Source organism: Macrotis lagotis, chromosome 7 (genome assembly GCF_037893015.1).
Source record: "Macrotis lagotis isolate mMagLag1 chromosome 7, bilby.v1.9.chrom.fasta, whole genome shotgun sequence".
NCBI classification, from domain to species: domain Eukaryota; kingdom Metazoa; phylum Chordata; class Mammalia; order Peramelemorphia; family Peramelidae; genus Macrotis; species Macrotis lagotis.
The window spans coordinates 120,309,648-120,325,898 of NC_133664.1; the positions used below are offsets into that span (position 1 = coordinate 120,309,648).

Below are 16,251 nucleotides of genomic sequence, written 5' to 3' on the forward strand. Positions count from 1 at the left end.
TAAATAAACAGGGCAAACAGAAAAGTACAAATTAAATGAGGAAGAATGACATACTGCAAGAACTAGTGAAAACTCTCCTTCTTGTAAAAAAATTTTATAAAGCAGGTGGAATCAATGAGGTTAGCTATCAAATCTCATGAAGAAATATAAATATCAAAAAAATGCATATTTTTATTCAATATATAGCTCTTACAAGGGTGACATTCAGAAGGATCATGGATAAGGAGCAAGAAGAGATCTTAAAAGCCATCATCTAGTCCAATACCCTCATTTTACAGATAAAGAAACTGAGGCTCAGAGAGGTTATGACTTTCCCAGAGTAAAAGAGATAGTAAATGTCAAAGGAGGATTTGAACCCAACAATGGATCACTCACCTGACACAGTTTGGTGTTTTATTAAACAGAGTTTAGCAAACCTTGGAGGCAAGCTTCAAAGCAGAGTTTTATATATAAAGGAGTTTAATCTGCTTATATTAGAACTTCTTTACCAAATTATCTCCAAACAAAAATTACTTTACCATCCACTCCAATGCAACGAAATAAAATAGAAACTTACTGGTGTAACAGCTGCACAATGGAAATAAACTGGCTCAGGCATAACAGCTGGAAGCTTTACCCATTGGAAAGTTTGCAAACTCAATTTCCAGACATCTCCCAAAATCACTTCTCCATTATAACCACCACAAACAAATACATCTACAAAGGAAAGAAATAAAGAGCAGATTACATGAGTAAAACTAACTCAAATATATAACAGATTACAAGATTTGTTAAGTAAGGTAAGTTTTATTTTCATGCTGCCTGAAGATATCAGTTGTGTGGTATGGGGCTCCACAAGGAAGAAGGGATTTGATGGAATAAGTGGTAGTAGAAAAGCAAAATGGAGAAGACCAGGGATTATGAGATCTTTTAAAAATACTCATAATATCCCTACAGAGTACAGATTCTCCAAAATATACCAAGTGTAAGTAGAAACATTTCTACAAATTGTGCCCATAGAGCAATAAAACTAATCATACCCTTTGGACCCAGCAATATCAATACTGGGCCTCTATCCAGATGAAATCATAAAAAATGGGAAAAGTTCCATTTCAAAATAAACCCTTTTTGTAGTGGCAAAGAATTGGAAATTAAGGGAATGCCCATCAGTTGGGGGAATGGATGAACAAGTTATGGCATATAATATTATGGAATACTATTGTTCTATAAGAAACCATAAAAGGGTCAGATTCTAGAGAAACTTGGAACAAATTCCAGGAACTGATACTGAACAAGAGCAGAACCAAGAGAACATTGTACACAAGAACAACAATACTGTGAGGTGAACAACTCTGATGGATGCAATTTCTCTAAGCAGTTCAGAGAGCCAGGACAACCCTGGGAGATCTGCTGTGGACAATGCTATCCACATTCAGAGGAAGAAAAGCAATACAAAACAAAGAAAAACCTGCAGAATCTGAATGTATATGTACAATGTTCACCAAATTAGTTGCCTTTGAGGGGGAGGGGAGGTGGGAAGGGAGGGTGAAAGGAAATTATGTAACTTATTTTTTTGGGGTTTTTTTGTTTTTTAAGGTTTTTGCAAGGCAAATGGGGTTAAGTGGCTTGCCCAAGGCCACACAACTAGGTAATTATTAAGTGTCTGAGGCCAAATTTGAACTCAGGTACTCCTGACTCCAGGGCTGGTGCTCTATCCACTAAGCCACCTAGCCGCCCCTATGTAACTATGCATGTAGAAGAATGTGGAAAAGAAAAAAAAAAAAGAAACATTTCCACAGAGGCAAGAATAATTAATTTTTCATTTAGGTCTGAGTCACAGAGAGAGACAATCCCTGACTTTCTTGCAGTCTTAAAGAAAAGGATGGGATGAGGATCTTAGAAAGAAACCAGGGTGGCTAGGTGGCACAGGGGCAGCTTAATAATTACCTAGTTGTGTGGCCTTGGGCAATTCACTTAACCCCTTTGTCTTGCAAAAACTTTAAAAAAGAAAAAAGAAAAGAAACCCTAACTCACCTGGGATACTTGATATCATTTTATTCTAATTTTTCTAAGTGTGTTAAAACAATAAAAAATCCAGTTCCCAAGATCAAAGGTAGGAACAAAAACATATCAAAGTGAAAAAAGTGTTTTTAGTCAAAAACTTATAACTTATAAAAATGTATAAGGATGTGTATCGAGTTCTGTGCAACAATTTAGGAATTTGAGCTAGAACCTGAAGGCATAATTTTGTAAGACAAAGAACAGAAAATTCCTGAATTCCAACAGGGGGCTATCTAAGGTTCCTCGTTAGTTCAATCAGTAATAATTCGATGATGGAAAAAAATCTGTCACCATTGGGAAAAATTTTTTTTAAACTAAAATATAACACCTTTACTTCAGCCCTAATTAGAATAGAAATAGGGTGTTAAAGTTTATCTTCCTGTTTTGAGGTGTTTTGTTTTTCTTTTGAAACCACCATTGTCTCAAATTAAACTACAATCTTACCCAAAAAATATAAGCAAATTATGAAGGGCTCTCCACACGAAAAGCAATGGATAGTACTCTTCTCAATTGTGCTTTTCTATGACTAAAAGGCTACTATCTTGTTACTAACTTTAAAGGTTATGAGGCAAATATAATAGGCTCTTCCAAAGAAAAGTTATTTATAAAACTTAAAGAACTTAGAAAAATACTACTTACTACTTCCTGAATGACACAGCATCTTTCGAAGCTAACAGTTCCTTCACTCCTAGACACTACTGTTGTACTCTCCTATTTTCAATGTCATTCATTCATTGAGCAGAGCTAGAAGTAGTATTTAGTTTAATGTCCTTACCATTTTTTATTTGTACACAACTGTGACATCTTCTGGCTGCAGGAAAACCTGCCAAACATATACATACAAGAATTCTATTATTCACACAAAGTATAATGCTAATATGACATAGCAATGCACATACTATGAATTGTTAAATTAAAATTAGACACACAAATTAATCCCTTTACTATAAGAGGAAAAGCTATAAAGTGGAACAGACTTGTTTTTACTAGAACAAGAAGAGATCATAGAGAATGGGGACACTCAATAACCAGCACAAATCTGGGGTGATTAAAAAGGAAGCTACAATAGGGCAGGTGTTCTTGTTCATTGTAGGCTCTGTGTTTTCCAAAGGGTTCTTTACCCATAGAGAATCACAATTTGGGACTGAAAGAGAAGGTAATAATGAACTATTGCAATGCCTCACTTTACAAATGAAGAAATGAAGGCCCAGATAAGTGAAATGACCTGGCCACAGTTCTCTGCCCATAGGTGACAAGAAGCAAAGTTAAAATCTAAACCCAGTTCTCCAACTCCATATCTAATTCTCGATCCACCACAAAGTTTTTAATAAAAATTTTCTTGACTCTGATGCTCCCTTTCATGGATGTTTACCACTCCTCCATGAATGTACATGCAACCAGCCTGTAAATAATCATAGGATTCAACAATTCTTGTCAAAAGCACATCTTCATACAGTGGCTGAAGGACAGAAACAATCTCCATCTGACTCTAAAGTATAAAACAATCTCCATCTGACTCTAAACTATAACTACTGTCTAACATCAGCCAAATTAAAATATCAACCATCCCTATTTTAGGACCATAAATATCAATTAAATCGTTTTTCCTAAAGCATTTAAAAGAGGAAATAACATTTACTCAAGGATGGAGAAATAGCATTTATGATTTACCTATTTTTTCATGGGGTCGTGTTGCAATTTCTTCCCATGTGTTTGTTTCAAGGTTGTACGCATGGATCTTGGGAAAAAGAAATAAATACATATACACACACACACACACACACAAAAATATACTTAGTGGAAACAATGATAATCGCTTATGAGTTATATTTTGTTGGATGCCCAACAAGGTATAATTTAATGACATCTGTATAAATCCCTTGCATTCAACTGAAAAATTTTTCCTGGGTCTTGCATCTCTCTGATTTGTTCTCACTCTTTAAATTGGATCATTTAAAACACGATTCATCTGCAAGATGTATAATAATGAAGTACTTAATAGAATTGATACAATATCCAAATTTTCTCTGGATTAGAAGGCAGAATCTAGTAGACTCTAAATCTTAAGAACCCTCCAAGGGAAAAAGATCTTAAAACACATCAACAAAGGTAAGGATTGGTATACAAAAATCCATTTGGACTCAGTTCTTGAAAAACTGCATACCGTTAGGAATTTCCAACATCATAATCCACTGGATTGTACCTTCCTGATTCTAGCCTCTGTTGAAATTAGTTTGAGTCATACCATTCCCTAATTTAATTCCTCCCTATATAATCCTTTATCAGAAAACTAATTTTTTCCTCTTATAAAGTGAAAAAAGTATTGCAGTTGTGTGACATGTCAGGACAGTTGTTCATCTCCACTCAGCAATGAGTAGAAATGTGGATGCAATAGACCCCCTAAGGTATCACTTTATGAACTCCACTACAAAAGTTTAATTTTCATTTACTCCCTTAACAACAATCTGAGAAATGATCAAAGAAAAAAAATTAAAGGAACATATAAAAGGGAAAAATAAAGTATTATGATAAATAGATCACTTCATTTTTCTATGCATGGTTAGATAATAAAAGACCAATAAATCATCAAAGTTTTGTTATCTTTCAAGTAGTGACCACAAATGCCTTTAGAAATATGAATTATCATTTTATACATAGTAGTGGGGCATGTAAGTTATTTTCTGTACAAGTTATTACCATTCAAAATGATTTGCATGCTAAAGAATCCAGGGGGTAGCAAAATTGATTTTTTATACCACTGATCTTAAAAAGGGGTACAAAATCATGGAAATCCTAGTTCAAACTCCAATTCTACTAATAACTTACTGGAAACTTATTTCAATTATTAAATCTCCACTTCAGGGAACATTCCTCATCTTTTCTAATGAGATATACTTCAAAAAAGCATAGTCAGTCTTGGCATGTAACATTATTAGAAGCTGACTGTCTGATGGAATACTATTAAAGGGTATTCTGCACAAAATGGATGCTCAACCCATGTTAGTGACCAGCCCTCTCAAAACCACAGCAACCAAAGTTAGATTTTTTTGGTCTTCAATATACTTCTTCATATTCTTCTGTTCTGAAAGGCTTTTTTACCTTATTTAAGGGATAAGCTGTCCAAGAAGTCCCACCTCCCAAGATGTATATTCTCTGTCCATCATGTGCAATTTCATGTCTATATCTGAAAATATCAAATATTAATTAGGAGGAAAATATTTTTGCCCAAATTTAATAAAGACTTAGGTTTCAGATCATTTACCAGATCAAATTACTTATTTAGAAATCTACCTAAAAACTGAAATCAAAATAATAATACCTGTTTCTGACATCAAGGAAATATGAAAAAAAACCTTAATAAGCTAATCCAAAAGAAGATGAAGTTGTTTCCTAAGGAACCAGTTTTCCTTCCTTCGTCAAGACATATGATACTGGTTAAGATATCATTTCACAATTGTATTCTCTAAACTGGTTCTCAAGTAATAAGTCAAATAAGATGTAACAAAGAAAAAGATGCTTACTCTCCCCTTATGCCATTTAGGAGGAACTAGGATAGGGACAAAGTTTGTAATTCAACTGAAAAAATCTTATTTGAATTTATGTAAGCATAATCTTAAGAACAAGACAGTATATCAGGCAAGATGAGAGGAACCAACAGAATAATGTAATGACTATTAATATAAGACACTTAAGCAACTGACCCTCTCCCAGAACTTAGTAGCATGTATTGTACAAACTGAGTATTTCATAAATATCTGAAGAATAAATAAATGAAAAAATATGAGGGAATTATGGATAACTACCCTAGCCACATTCCACTTAGTTGATTACTAATAACTTTTTCTTCAAGATTTCAGTTATTTTTCTACCATAAAAATTCAAAAGTGTACTGAAAATTTAACTATCAAGGAGGGATGGAACAGAAAAGGAAATGCAGTACTCCCACATCAGAAGCTACTACTGTCTACACTGAAATCTATTGACCAGTTTACTATTCCAAATTCAATTAAAGGATTTCCTTCTAGCTATGAACTGACATTTTAAATAAGTAAAAAGCCAAGGATATACTAAAACTTGGTTTACCTCTCTTCTGGCAGATCACAAGATAAGTTGTTTGGTTTTAGCTGTATCCATTCCCGGGTATTCAGATCTAAACGATGTAGGTCTGTACTGTAAACATAGCCAGTTGTTCCTCCAAAGACATAAAGGAAGCCATTTATAATAGCCATAGCCTAAAAATCAAAATCAAAAAAGAACAAAATTAATCTTTTAATATAAGTCATCTGAGTTACACTATGGCTATGCTATATGACAGACACAGGCTGAGAAGTTATGTTGATAAACTGCCCAGAGGATATGATGATCACTGATGATGACTGATGGGGGGGGTGGTAATTAGGTAGTACAACTAAATCAAAGGACAGAAATGGTATAAACTTCAGAAGAAAAACTAAGTTGACTACTGGGAAGAAACCAGAAGGAACAAGTCTGAAAGAAAGAACAAGGCATGTTAAAGACAAATGTTCACCCATCTAATCTAGGACAAAATTGGAAATCACCCTACACAGAAATTCTTAACCTTTTTTCTGTGAAGACTATGTATGGACTTATTCTCAAAATCTCTTTAAATGGTTAAAATAAAATACATATGATTACCAAAAAAAAAACAATTATACTTACCAAAATTTAAAAAAAAAAGAGTTCACAGATCTGACATTAAGAACTTTTCACTAAAATTTAAGGGTCAAACCAGGAAAGACTAGAACTGAGATCAAAACAAAAGGTAGTCAAAATACATGTGGTATTGGCATAAGACTATAAGATGCATTAGGATCACAGTCAACAAGGCTAATTTCTTAAACAAAGGTGGTTCTAACTGCCTCGCTCTGAAGTCCAGTTCACTAGATTGGCTAAAATTTAAAAGGACTTTGAAGTCTAGTAAGCCCAACACTGTCTTCCCATTAAGAAATGTCTCCAAGTGGAATGGGGCTTTGGCTCAGAAGGACAATGTTGAGGAAGAAAATCTGTCAAGAATAATGGGATGTGGAAAAAAAAGGAAAGTTTAGTTCTTTGAGAATATGACCTTCACAATTCAAACAATATTTGGTAAGGCATCCTCTTAGACAAATCCTAGGAGTGGTTGTGGACTAATAAAAGATCAAAGTTATACAAGAGTAAAAACAGGTGCATTTTAAACAAGGAAAGCAATTGTAAGGGAGGTCAGAGAATTGAAAAAATATGGCTAACAAGGAATAACCAAGCATCCACAAAGGACAATGTCCTCCTCAATACAAATATCATCAGGCTCAATGTTTATCTGTCTAGTCCTTGTAGGAAGAACTGGATTGCTAATGATAATTAGATAAATGACTACTATAGGAAAATTTGACTATGGGGAAAAAAGCTAGCTATCAATCTTATGAAAGAGATTCAGTAACAGAAGTACTCTATTTCGCTAGTTTTATTTTTGCGGTTTTTTTTAAACTTTGAGAGTATAAAGCTAAGGGATCCCAAAGTATGACACAAACTAGGCTCTCTAATCTGAGATAACTAAGTTTAAGACCTAAGATATTCTGTGGGAAGATCTTGGGCATTTTGGTTGTGATGAAAATTCCTTGACAAGAACATGATATGGACTACTAAGGCTACAGATATTGTTTACAATGGACCAGCAATGACAGGAGTCTTGCTTGTATACTCAGTCAATCCTTGGACTGTTTGTTGTGCCTTTGGCATCCTACATCAGAGATATCAAACACACACACAGCAGATGACTGGAACCATCTTAAAATGTGTTTGAAAAATATTTAATAAAATGAAAAATACAAAAGAACAAAGAGTATGAAACCTGCAGGGGTCTTTATGTAAGGCTTGGTGGCCCTGATTTTTATTTGAGTTTGACTCTACATCATCTCAGATTCTCCACCACCAAAAATCAAGGGATAGTGTGGTGTTTTGGAAAAAGCAACCACAAGTATTTAAAGTAAAAGGAAGAATATTATGAGAGCCGGTAGAATACACTTAAAGTGTGCTATAGTCTAAATATAAATTATATCTGAAGTATTCCTATTTTGTTCAGAAATCTACTTTCCAGGCATCCCTTCTCACTGACAAGAAGATAACTGTAGATGCCTCAGAGGTCTACATTCATATATATATAGCAGTTGTCAAAAGTCCAAGTCTGTCAGGTACCAATGAGAGGAAATACCAGTCAAAGACAGGAATGTTCTCAATAATTAGAAGCAAATTTCTTCACCTGCTTTTCTGAAAAAGAGCTTAGAGACTGAATAGTGCCTGTGCTGTGGGCCCCATCAGACTGAATTCACCTAACAGAATCTGTGCCTCCAAATATAATATGAATGTGTAGCCACACAGCTGTACTATAATATTACACTGGAGAAGGGAAAAGGGAAGGATATTAAGTAAGATCTCTGCATCAAAAACAACAAAAAAAAATGTAGGCATTCCAAAAGGATCAGTGTTTTAATTACCAGCTATGATTCTGGGCATCATCAATCCTATGAGCTGATAGTAAAAGGAGGTTAAGGCCATTCCATAGGTCTAACAGTTTATAATGAAGTCCTATTGACTCAAACTGTGCCTATTCAGAAAGTCAGCAAAAAAGGAAGCTGAGGAAGATAATCTTAAATTTAATCTTCAATGAGTAATAGGGAAAAAATAGGTAAGTAGTCAGAAATTAAATTTACAAATAAAACTGCCAAAAGCACCTATAATTTGCATTGGACTGTTGGAAGAAACTAAATTATATGTCAAACCAATTGGGAAAAGCAAGCAGAAAAGGCAAGAAAGGGGCAGCTAGGTGGTGCAATGGATAGAGCAGCAGCCTTGGAATCAGGAGTAACTGAGTTCAAATCCAACTTCAGACACTTACCTAGCTGTGTGGCCTTGGGCAAGCCACTTAACCCCATTGCCTTGTAAAAACAAAAAACAAAAACAAAAACACAAAAAACAATTTGACCCAAGAACTTTAAACTGAAAACAGGACCAGGGAAACATTTCATATACATGCACTAAACTAGACAATAAAAGGAATAACACAGGAAGAATATCAACCTATAAAGTAAACTGAAAAAAAAAAACACCCAAGAAGGGGTGGGGGGGAAGAAATAAACTCATGATTCTATACATTTATGCATTTATGTAATCTCATGCATTGATACATTCATGTATACATGCATGAATACTCAATAATGTAAAGCAGATCAGGTCTTTTTAATACATGTTAAGTTTCTCATTCTCTCACATCCTTGCTATGAAAGGACATTTTAGTCACTGAGAATCTAGGAGGTCCATGATTACCATCTTAAAATATTAATATTTATAATGTGATAGTGTGGGATAATCAGGTATGATGTTGAATCAGTCCAGGAGATTCCTATTTGAAAAACTTGATTCCATGACAGACAGCTGCCTTAAGACACCAGGGTACATCCATGCACACTTTTCTCATATCCCCATTTCAATCATGGACCAATCACAATACTTAGGAACTGAGGCATGATTTTTTTTGATGCAGTCAAAATATCTTTGCTCTTATAAAGAAGGTTCTTATTCCTGTCAATAAAAGGAGGGCACAAATAGAATTGGTTTGAGTGGGATATTCCCACTTAAGAATTAATATTCCTAGTGAAGGGTTAAAAGAGCCTCTCCTAGGTGCTCTCTCTAAAATATTTCAAAAACCTTAAAATTATGACTCTAACTAAATTTTTGAGACAGAGCCCACAGAAAGATTCAGTGAGGCAATTCTCTAGCCCAAGGTAACCTGGAAAAAAGTGGGAAGGCTCTGTTCCATGGGGTTGGAGGGGCAGCAGCACACCAGAGCTAATGAACCTCAGCCTCCCGGGAGCATCCCCAGGGCACCTGGGTGCACTGGCTCCTGGTAGCGGAAGCAGTTTCCTGACCTGCACCCCAGGGAGCATCAAGCACAACTTGGAAGACCAGCAGGGAGACCTCTGCCAGAGCAAGCGTGAAGCCCAAGCCAGCATGGCCCTCCTCAGCACAGCCCAGATGCCAGGAAATGGAAGCAGGCCCGTGGAGCCTCCCAGCAGGAGCCTCCAGGCAGCTGAACCCTGAATGCTCAACCCCCGGAAGGTAAGGGAGTGGAGGGAGACTACTGAGGTCTATCCTCTGTCCCTGGGACAGGACTCTTAACATTAAACCACATTCAGACCCTGGTCACAGTCTGGGCCCCTCATAGAGCAGGGACCTTCCTAACAGTCCCGCGGCAGAGGGCTAAGTTTATGGTCATTCACAGACCAGTCAGAGCCTCACACACTGAGGTCCTTGTGGGGGGGGGGGGGGTCCCAATAACACTCAAAAGCTCAGGAAGCACCTCAAAACAAGGCACAGGCTGGGGAAATGAGTAAACAGAAAATAAAAAAGGAACCTGACCACAGACAATAACTTTAGTCCCATGGAAGACCAAAACACAGACTCTGAAGATGAGAAAGTCCAAGCTTCTACATCTAAAGACTCCAAGAAATATAGAAGTTGGGCTCATGCTATGACAGAGCTCAAAAAAGACTTTGAAAATCAAGTAAGGGAGGTAGAAGAAAAATTGAGAAAAGAAATGAGAGAGATGCAGGAAAAGCATGAAAATGAAGTCAGTATCTTAGTCAAGGAGAACCAAAAAAATGCTGGAGAAAATAACATGTTAAAAACCAACATAGGTCAAGTGGATAAAACAGTTCAAAAAGTTATTGAAGAGAAGAATACTTTATAAAGCAGAACTGGCCAGATGGAAAAGGAGATAAGAAGCTCTTGGAGGAAAATAAATCCTTCAGATCTAGAATGGAGGTAAAGGAAGCTGATGACTTTATGAGAAGTCCAAGACACAATCCTTCAACACCAAAAGAATGAAAAACTAGAAGAAAATGTGAAACATCTCACTGAAAAACAATTGATCTGGAAAACAGATCTAGAAAGATAATTTTTAAATTACTGGGCTACCTGAAAGTCATGATCGGAAAAGAGCCTTGATGTCATTTTAAAAGAATTTCTACAGGAAAATTGCCCTGATATCCTAGAAGGCAAAATAGAAATTGAGAAAATCCACCGACTGCCCCCAAAAGAGAACATAAACAAAACAAAACAAAACCCCAGGAATATTATAGCCAAGTTCCAGAACTCCCAAATCAAAGAAAAAAAATATTACAAGCAGCCAAAAGGACACAATTCAAATATCATGGAGCTGCAATCAGGATATCACAGGACTTAGCAGCAACTACATTAAGGGCTTGTAGGGCTTGGAATATAATATTCTGGAAGGCAAAAGAATTTGGAATGCAACCGAGAATCAACTACCCAGGAAAACTGAATGTCCTCTTCCAGGGGAAAAGATGGACTTTCAATGAACCAGGGGAATTTCACATGTTCTGTTGAAATGACCAAAATTGAACAGAAAGTCTGATCTTCAAGTACAGGATTCAGGTGAAGCATAGAGAGTGGAGGAGAAGGGTAAATTATGAGGGACTTAATGATGATGAACTGCATGAATTCCTGCATACAAAAATGATGCTGATAACACTCATAAGAAACTTCTCATTTAATAGAGCAGGGAGAAGGAGCTTTTATAGATGAAGCACAGGAGAGAGTTGAATTTGAAGGTATAAAATATTGTAAAAATGAAGTTAATGGGTGAAAAGGAAATGTATTAGGAGAAAGAGAAAGGAGAGGTGGAATAGGCTAAGATATCGCACGTAAAAGATATTTCATGTAGCTTTTACAATGGTATGAAAGGGGGGAAGGTGAGGGGGAATGAGGGAGCCGTCATTAAGAGAGGAAACAGCATACACGCTCAATAGGGTATAGACATCTAGAAGAAAAAGGAGAGAAGGGGAGGGGAGGGGGGGCATGGGTGGTGGAGGAGAGGGTAGATAACAAGAGAGGATAGTCAGATATAAAACATTTTCTTTTTTCACTTTTTGCAAGGTGCTGGGATTGGGTGGACTGTACAAGACCACGGGGCTGGGTGGTGGTTCTCTGGGGTGGGATGTGGGCTTGGAGCCTCTTAGTCCCAGGCTGGTGCTCTGTCTGCTGCGTCACTTGGCTGCCCCACAGCACATTTTTGAAGAGGGACAGAGTGAAAGGAGAGAGAAAATATAATAGATGGTTGTGGAAAGGAATGGATGGAGGGAATTACCATCATCAACAGCAAGTATGGAAAAATATGGAAGTAACTTCTATGATGGACTTATGATAAAGAGCTGATATCAGAACACAGACTGAAAGGCATTTTTTTCTCTTTCTTTTACTTTATTTCTCATTAGATTTTATATTTTTGTGGGGGGGTGAATTATGTTTACTCTTAAATGAGAATATTTTATTAATACGTAAATAAAGAAAATTTGAAAAAAAAGAAATTCCTTGTCCCCTTGAACTTCTCTAGTAGGCTAAAGGGGGAACCCAGATAAAAGTTTCGCAAGTGATGCAGCTATGCATATCACAACAGGCCTGGTTCTCTTCTATAAAGAACTGCAATCTCTTCCAACATTTGCTAGATTTACACCCCTGCTGGAGAGTTATCTCCTTCTTAAAATGGCCATAAGAAAGCTATGTCTGTTGATCCTATGACTCATAGTACAGGACCTGGCAGCAGACAGGATAGTGGTTCTAAGAAACTCTGGATAGCATTTTCAAAGCTCACTTACAGGTGAGATGGTACTATGATCAATGATATGGTCATCAATGGGAAGGATATGGTACAGATAAGTAATTATATGGCCTAGCCCACCACCAGAAGGAAAGTTGAGTAAATTACCAAGAAAGACATCAAGAGGACTCCAAAAGGGATTTGCATGAACTGATGCTGACTGAGATGAGCAGAACCAGAAAAACATTGTACACTCTAACAGCAACATGGGATGATCAACCTTGACGGACTTGCTCATTCCATCAGTGCAACAACATTAGGGACAATTTGGGGCTGTCTGCAAAGGAAAATACCATCTGTATGCAGAAAAAAAACTATGGAGTTTGAACAAAGACCAAGGACCTTTAATATAGAAAAAAAAAACCTGATATCTTATTGTCTAATCTTGCTATCTCTTATACTTTATGTTTCTTCCTTAAGGATATGATTTCTCTCTCATCCCGTTCAATCTGGATCAATGTATACCATGGAAACAATGTAAAGACTGACAAATTGACAAATTGCCTTCTGTGGGGGGGTGGGGGAAAAACTGTAAAACTCAAAATAAAATCTTTGAAAAGTAAAAAAAAAAAAAAAAAAGGATTCCAAAAAGTATAGTAGTAAAGGAGAAGCAGGGCAGGTTAGCAAACAATGCTCACCAATCTCCAGTCTAAGGCCAAGTCAGAATCAGGAAGGACCAAGGCTGGCATCAGAGCACATGCTGATGTTAAAAAAAACCCATGGGGTCAACAGAACAAGACTAATGGTCAATGGCAATTATTTTCCAATAAGGAGAAATACAATGCCATTTTCTTTTGAACCAGTCCCTGGAAGCACTAGATGGGATTTTAAAGGAACCTTTAGCTCAGGAACTAAATAATACTAATAAGGACCAGGTCAAGAACGATGTGTCCTGAGACCAGTTTTTAGGTGGTTTTCCTCCTACCTAAGTCTCGCAGAGTACAAATCCTTAGCAGATTAAAGATTATGAAGGTGAATACCTATTATTTTTACAGACTCTGCCCAATCTAAAAGCAGTTCCCATATATAGAAGATAAATGGGGGGGGGGGGAGTTTGATGATTGATAGCCACCAAAATCTCTTCATCATAGACCTGAATATTTGTACTAAAGTCCCTTCTCTAAACAGTTTGAAGAAAAATGCTTTAAAAATAATAAAGAAATTATGAAAATAAGAATCATCAAGACTCTTTGACCACCACTTTAGCTTCTCCCATGTTCCCAATGGACTCTTCTTTAAAATAAATTCTGCTATCAGACAGTGACTGTTCAGAAAATAAATGTCCTATGACAGGATGAAAGCATCATCCAACACAATGTAGAAGCCTCTTCAAATCCACTTGCAAGGCTGGGTTACTTCTAACATTATTATTATTTTTTTTGGTAGGTTTTTGCAAGGCAAATGGGGTTAAGTGGCTTGCCCAAGGCCACACAGCTAAGTAATTATTAAGTGTCTGAGACCGGATTTGAACCCAGGTACTCCTGACTCCAGGGCCAGTGCTTTATCCACTGTGCCACCTAGCCGCCCCACTGCTAACATTATTTTCAAGCAACCTTTGAACTGTGACTCTGAAGAAACTACATGGACTGCCCACTCTCACTGGATGGGGCCACTTAAAGGTTTTTCTTTTTTCTTTTTTAGGTTTTTTTGCAAGGCAAACGGGGTTAAGTGGCTTGCCCAAGGCCACACCGCTAGGTAATTATTAAGTGTCTGAGACCGGATTTGAACCCAGGTACTCCTGACTCCAAGGCCGGTGCTTTATCCACTACGCCACCTAGCCACCCCCACTACGCCACCTAGCCACCCCCCACTTAAAGGTTTTTAAAGAGCTCAAATTTAAAGCAGTCACCCTGACAACTTATTTTAAAGAATACAATTGCTGCTCTTCAAAGTTAAAACATTCCTATATCAAGTAATGAAAGCATTTTCCCCTTGGTAACTCATTGCTCCATTGGGGGTAACTTTCAAAATTCCATCATTTCAAATAGGGTATCAAACTACAATATTATTTTAAAAACCAACTTTGAGTGAATGAGCAAATTTAACTCTTATAAATACATGAATTAACTTCAAAGGACTTATAAAAAGAAGACACTATCTGTTTCCAAAGAAAGAACTGATAAATAGAATGATTTATATACAAACACAGACACAAACACATATAATTTGTGTCTAATTGTAGCCACTGGGGGAGGGAGGGATGTGGGGGGAAAGGAGAGGGGAGAGAGGAGAAAAAAGAAACTTAAATGAAAATGTTATAAATTTATAGTTAATTACACATAATAGACTTACAGCTTCACGTGTAATCATACCTTTTTATTTTACTATGTAATAGAAATTCTTGTTTTATTTCATAAATTAAAAATAAATTTTTAAAAAATTCCACCTTTTCCAGGATAGTAGAAGGCTAACAACAATAAATCTCAAAGATAGCTTAGTCTAAACATGTAACCACCAAAAGGCTTTTCAAAAAAACTTTATGGGGGTAGCTAGGTGGTGCAAGAGACAGAGCACTGGCCCTGGAGTCAGGAGTATCTGAGTTCAAATCTGACCTCAGACACTTAATAATTACCTAGCTGTGTGGCCTTGGGCAAGCCACTTAACACCATTTGCCTTGCAAAAACCTAAAAAAACTTTTAACACCCCTTCCAAAGAACTTCCAAAGAACTTGATAAGGTACTGAGAAAAGCAAATAGGCTCCCCCCCAAAAAAAAGAAAAGAGAGAGAAAATGTGACTAAGTTTTAAGTTATCTTTCCTTATCAGAAATAAAGAAATGAAATACCTGACATTCTGAATTAATTTTCCACTAACCATCCTTTAATCTAATTTTTGTGAAAGAACACTGGTTCTGAAACCATATTCATAACCACAACAATGTGAACAAATTAATGGCCCAATCAATACCTGTCCATAAATCCGATTGGGTTTCTTCCCCCGACAGCTGAGCAGGGCCCATCGTTTGTATTTCACATTGCAGACATGGACATCATTGCCATTGCTCTCACCAAAGGGAATACCAGTACCTCCAAACACTAATAGGTTGTTTCCATGCAACACAACTAGAAAGGAAGAAAAACAAAATTCTGTCCACATTTTTTATACATGCTTAATACATAAATACATGGTTTTAATACTTAAAAGATTTTTTTTAAAAGTCTATGCTTTAAGGCAGCTAGGTGGGCACAGTGGAAAGAGCACCAGCCCTGGAGTCAGGAGTACCTGAGTTCAAGTCCGGCCTCAGACACTTAATAAATACCTAGCTGTGTGGCCTTGCAAAATCCTAAAAAAGTTTTAAAAAGTCTATGCTTTAATAATCTCACAAAATATTTAAAATCAATAACTACACACAAAAATTTACTCCAATGCCTTAATGGAGTCCATATAATATGAAAGCTAGAGTGAACATATGAGAGAAATCCATGAGAATTTTTTATGGTAATACTTGTGAATAATAACACCATGTTTTAGTATGATTATAATTACAGAAAATGTAAATAGTTTCCAACGTAGGAAGAAAGTGGAACCTTGATCTCTGGGC

The 16,251-nt window shown here is 36.5% G+C and overlaps 1 protein-coding gene across 1 annotated transcript in view; it reads right to left on the bottom strand.

Annotated features, from left to right (window-relative positions):
- Positions 1-16,251, bottom strand: part of KLHDC10 (kelch domain containing 10) — a 79,440-nt gene that overhangs the window by 11,062 nt on the left and 52,127 nt on the right. The window contains 6 exon segments of the mRNA XM_074193701.1: positions 557-696; positions 2,816-2,863; positions 3,712-3,778; positions 5,140-5,224; positions 6,124-6,272; positions 15,618-15,772. Coding sequence (XP_074049802.1) covers positions 557-696; positions 2,816-2,863; positions 3,712-3,778; positions 5,140-5,224; positions 6,124-6,272; positions 15,618-15,772 — 644 coding nt within the window.